Here is a 6,000-nt window from a genome sequence, read left to right as displayed (position 1 = left end):
TCTGTGAACAGCCAGCTTCTTTGGCAATGAATGTTTGTGGCTTACCCTCCTTGTGAAGGGTGTCAATGATTGTCTTCTTTACAACTGTCATATCAGCAGTCTTCCCCATGATTGTGTCGCCTAGTGAACCAAACTGAGATACCATTTTGAAGGCTCAGGAAATTAAAACTAAAAGATTACGTTCTCTCGCGCGAACTCATTCGGGAGTGGTGACTTTCCACGTATTCCCAACTTCTGAGCCTGCTCGCCTGAAGTTATGGTTGATTGTTCTTCGGCTGGATATCAACACACCCATTAACGTAAACTACGCCAGAGCGCATACACACCTCACGCACCGGATGTCATGCGCGTGCCCAAAGACAGTTGGACATAGTGGTGTATTAGAGGTAAAAAATGATATAAATACTGTTCGGTTTCTGGCTTTTTTTTTTTTATTAATCTGAGAAATTGCAGGGGAATTTATAGCCTTTGTACCTGAGGGCTGATGTACTAATTAATACTAATTTACTAATCAACATCCTGCTTGGTGTGTCTTTATATATGTAGTCAGGATTTTAATTGAAATGCATGTCCTTGGACATGGTGTAAAAAGGGTTGTTCAATCCTGCTCCTTGAGATGAAGGCTTTGTCCCAGTCTGAATATGTATAATACACACTAAAAGTATGTACAGTATGTTGCTGGTGATGGGAAAGTACATTGTTTGAGTATTTGAAAGGACAGGAACATCTTGATATCACATGCCTCTTGCTGCATACCACTTGTATAAAAGCAGCTAAATTCACAGCCTTAAATCGTCACTTATCATAAAAAGTTCTCACATTGTTTTGTACAACTTGTGCAAAGTGTGGTGGGGAGCACTGGCTATCTTATCACAAGTTTTACAGTTTACACAGTTTTAACATACTATGATTTGGGATCAGTGTTGTTATTGTTAAATAAAACTAAAACTATTAAAAACATTTTTTTTTATTGAAATGAAGCAGAATTAAAATAAAATTATAAAAAATTTAACTAAAACAGAAATAAAAACTGAAAAATAAAAACTAATTCAAAACATGAATAAAAAGGCATCAATAAAGGCATTAATAAAAAGCAGGATTGCGCACCCCTGGTGTAAAGTCTGAGTTTTGACTCAAAGGAGCTTTAAAGGCTTTATTAGACTGTTAAAGGTATGATCTGCAATTTGTAGTAGCTTCACAAATTTTATAATTCTGCCTGATATGTCTACATAAACTCTCCCTATATGCTACAAACACAAAGATTTGTTTATTAGCCAAAAATAACTGGAGTGACAATAACCAAGTGCAGATTATATCTTTAACAGACTGTGTGTGCCACGCTTTGCCAGTGCTGATGATAAATATTGTCTCTTCCTCATCACATAAGGGAAATTCCCCCATGATACAGCTCTCGGCTCGTATCATGCAAAGTCCCACTCTCCCTTCCCCTCTCACTCTTCCTCCTCCTCTTCTTCCTCTCATTCTTCCTCTCACTCTCAATCAGGCTTGAAACTGAAAATCCCAGAGTATAATGACCGTAACTTCACCGAGCCGCCCACTTTCACTCAGCCGCTTATCAACACCTTTGCCATCGCTGGGTACAACGCCACCCTGAACTGCAGCGTGCGTGCCAATCCTCGGGTAGGTGCTGTACAGGACACTCAAATGTGTTCTTTTGCCACGTGTTTTTTCTGGCACCTGCTCTGACAGGTAAGTCCGTGTTGCATGTTTTACATATTTCAACCATTATTCAAGCACACTTCAATTTAGATCACAAGACATGATGGCCCTGTTTACACCTCATCACTTGATAAATCACAAAAAAAGCAGAGAAAAATCAGCTTGTTGTAGCTAAATATAGCCTTTTTTAATTATAATTTTGCAAAAAATGACATAAAATTTTATTTTAGTTGACGACCTGTATTAAACGCAATATATGGATGCTTCACATGATCTACACTACCTATTGTGAAATATTATTATAATTTAAAATAACTGTTTTCTGTTTGAATATTGTAAAATGTAGATTATTCCTGTGATAACAAAGCTAAATTGTCAGCAGCCATTACTCACATGATCCTTCAGAAATATGCTGATTTGGTTTTAAATGAATATTTCTTATTTTTATGAATATTAATGTTTTTGTGAAAACCATGATACATTTTGTTTCAGGATTCTTTGATGAATCGGAAGTTCAAAAGAACAGCATTTATTTAAAATAAAAATATTTTTTAATATGGCATGCGTCTTTGTATGAATGAGGCTTTATCAGATTTTTCGATTGTTTATTTCCATTTAAGCCAAATTTTAACTGCAAAGTTTAAAGCCCTCATTTTTAGCTCAACGTTGATTAACATTTGAGTAGGCAGTCTTTCATAGACACATTAGGATGTATGCATTGGCGTTCAAATGCAATATGGTCACATGAGTTTCTGACAACCTCTGAATATAATTTTGGTAATCAGATCACAAAACATTTGGGACCTTGTTTAAATCTATATTTAGTGAGGTTCACTTAAACAGATGTTAATACCAGATGTAAACAGGGTCAAAGAAAGTCAATCCTTGCTAATGATCTGAAGTGCAGATAAAAAGGAAAAAAATATGCATGAATGTCCCATGAACCCATGAAAACCTATTGGCCCACACAAGATTCTGATGCATATCGCTCTCTTTCTTTCAAGTTCTGAGAAAGTCTTTGATTCTGCTGGGCTCCAACCATGTGCCCATGGCTTTACACTTGTATTTAGCTCTTTGTGGTCTGACCTGCGAGTGTCTCAATGGGCTTAACAGCACCTGCTGGTTATAATCTTTGAGCACAGACACACTGGATCATATTGTCTTTCTGTCATTCAATACTCTACTGTAACCAGCACATGTGAGAAGAGTAGCAGTTCTCACTCCACATGTTTGATGGATTGATGTTGCTTTGGTTCCTCTTCACCAGTAATGTTGTCTGTTGTTTACTGCGTTCTCATACTATGCTCCGTTACTGCTCACAGCCTAAGGTAATCTGGATGAAAAACAAGATTCCCATCATAGACGACCCACGTTACCGCATGTTCAGCAACCAGGGTGTGTGTACGCTTGAGATCCGCAAGCCCAGCCCGTTTGACGGAGGTGTTTACACCTGCAAGGCTATCAATGACCTTGGAGAGGCTCAGGTGGACTGCAAACTAGAAGTCAAAGGTTAGTCTGTGCATTAAAATGATCATCTAGCACAGCCCAATCCTGTTCCAGGAGATCTACCTACCTGTGGAGTTCAGATCCAACCCTGATCAAACACACCTGTTTGTAATTATCAAGTGCTTCTGAGGATCATAATTAGCCGCTTCAGTTGTGTTTGATCTGGGTTGGAGCGGAACTTTTTAGGAAGGTAGATCTCCAGGAACAGGACTGGGCACCCCTGATCTAGCATCTCAGATGTGGATACGGCATCTTAAGATCACTCCTTTAAGAGTATATGTGACCCTGGACCACAAAACCAGTCTTAAGTTGCACGGGTATGTTTGTAGCAATAGCCAAAAATACATTGTATATGTCGAAATTATCGATTTTTCTTTTATGCCAAAAATCATTCGAATATTAAGTAAAGATCATGTTTTTTTTTTTTTTATTAATCTGAGAAATTGCAGGGGAATTTATAGCCTTTGTACCTGAGGGCTGATGTACTAATTAATACTAATTTACTAATCAACATCCTGCTTGGTGTGTCTTTATATATGTAGTCAGGATTTTAATTGAAATGCATGTCCTTGGACATGGTGTAAAAAGGGTTGTTCAATCCTGCTCCTTGAGATGAAGGCTTTGTCCCAGTCTGAATATGTATAATACACACTAAAAGTATGTACAGTATGTTGCTGGTGATGGGAAAGTACATTGTTTGAGTATTTGAAAGGACAGGAACATCTTGATATCACATGCCTCTTGCTGCATACCACTTGTATAAAAGCAGCTAAATTCACAGCCTTAAATCGTCACTTATCATAAAAAGTTCTCACATTGTTTTGTACAACTTGTGCAAAGTGTGGTGGGGAGCACTGGCTATCTTATCACAAGTTTTACAGTTTACACAGTTTTAACATACTATGATTTGGGATCAGTGTTGTTATTGTTAAATAAAACTAAAACTATTAAAAACATTTTTTTTTATTGAAATGAAGCAGAATTAAAATAAAATTATAAAAAATTTAACTAAAACAGAAATAAAAACTGAAAAATAAAAACTAATTCAAAACATGAATAAAAAGGCATCAATAAAGGCATTAATAAAAAGCAGGATTGCGCACCCCTGGTGTAAAGTCTGAGTTTTGACTCAAAGGAGCTTTAAAGGCTTTATTAGACTGTTAAAGGTATGATCTGCAATTTGTAGTAGCTTCACAAATTTTATAATTCTGCCTGATATGTCTACATAAACTCTCCCTATATGCTACAAACACAAAGATTTGTTTATTAGCCAAAAATAACTGGAGTGACAATAACCAAGTGCAGATTATATCTTTAACAGACTGGGTGTCACGCTTTGCCAATGCTGATGATAAATGTTGTCTCTTCCTCATCACACAAGGGAAATTCCCCCATGATAAAGCTCTCGGCTCGTATCATGCAAAGTCCCACTCTCCCTTCCCCTCTCACTCTTCCTCCTCCTCTTCTTCCTCTCATTCTTCCTCTCACTCTCAATCAGGCTTGAAACTGAAAATCCCAGAGTATAATGACCGTAACTTCACCGAGCCGCCCACTTTCACTCAGCCGCTTATCAACACCTTTGCCATCGCTGGGTACAACGCCACCCTGAACTGCAGCGTGCGTGCCAATCCTCGGGTAGGTGCTGTACAGGACACTCAAATGTGTTCTTTTGCCACGTGTTTTTTCTGGCACCTGCTCTGACAGGTAAGTCCGTGTTGCATGTTTTACATATTTCAACCATTATTCAAGCACACTTCAATTTAGATCACAAGACATGATGGCCCTGTTTACACCTCATCACTTGATAAATCACAAAAAAAACAGAGAAAAATCAGCTTGTTGTAGCTAAATATAGCCTTTTTGAATTATAATTTTGCAAAAAATGACAAAATTTTATTTTAGTTGACGACCTGTATTAAACGCAATATATGGATGCTTCACATGATCTACACTACCTATTGTGAAATATTATTATAATTTAAAATAACTGTTTTCTGTTTGAATATTGTAAAATGTAGATTATTCCTGTGATAACAAAGCTAAATTGTCAGCAGCCATTACTCACATGATCCTTCAGAAATATGCTGATTTGGTTTTAAATGAATATTTCTTATTTTTATGAATATTAATGTTTTTGTGAAAACCATGATACATTTTGTTTCAGGATTCTTTGATGAATCGGAAGTTCAAAAGAACAGCATTTATTTAAAATAAAAATATTTTTTAATATGGCATGCGTCTTTGTATGAATGAGGCTTTATCAGATTTTTCGATTGTTTATTTCCATTTAAGCCAAATTTTAACTGCAAAGTTTAAAGCCCTCATTTTTAGCTCAACGTTGATTAACATTTGAGTAGGCAGTCTTTCATAGACACATTAGGATGTATGCATTGGCGTTCAAATGCAATATGGTCACATGAGTTTCTGACAACCTCTGAATATAATTTTGGTAATCAGATCACAAAACATTTGGGACCTTGTTTAAATCTATATTTAGTGAGGTTCACTTAAACAGATGTTAATACCAGATGTAAACAGGGTCAAAGAAAGTCAATCCTTGCTAATGATCTGAAGTGCAGATAAAAAGGAAAAAAATATGCATGAATGTCCCATGAACCCATGAAAACCTATTGGCCCACACAAGATTCTGATGCATATCGCTCTCTTTCTTTCAAGTTCTGAGAAAGTCTTTGATTCTGCTGGGCTCCAACCATGTGCCCATGGCTTTACACTTGTATTTAGCTCTTTGTGGTCTGACCTGCGAGTGTCTCAATGGGCTTAACAGCACCTGCTGGTTATAATCTTTGAGCACAG

General features: G+C 36.9%; 1 protein-coding gene across 1 annotated transcript in view; it reads left to right on the top strand.

The window, feature by feature from the left end:
* LOC107664852 (myosin-binding protein C, slow-type-like) overlaps positions 1-3,498 on the top strand; it is a 25,339-nt gene extending 21,841 nt beyond the window's left edge. Inside the window, 2 exon segments of the mRNA XM_016455530.1 lie at positions 1,505-1,641; positions 3,003-3,498. Of these exon segments, the coding sequence (XP_016311016.1) occupies positions 1,505-1,641; positions 3,003-3,194 (329 nt within the window). The 3' untranslated portion in view covers positions 3,195-3,498.
* Positions 3,499-6,000: the final 2,502 nt, after the last annotated feature.

This window comes from Sinocyclocheilus anshuiensis, unplaced genomic scaffold (genome assembly GCF_001515605.1).
Source record: "Sinocyclocheilus anshuiensis isolate Anshui unplaced genomic scaffold, SAMN03320099.WGS_v1.1 scaffold299, whole genome shotgun sequence".
Taxonomy (NCBI): Eukaryota; Metazoa; Chordata; class Actinopteri; order Cypriniformes; family Cyprinidae; genus Sinocyclocheilus; species Sinocyclocheilus anshuiensis.
This window is presented reverse-complemented; position numbering and strand designations above follow the sequence as displayed.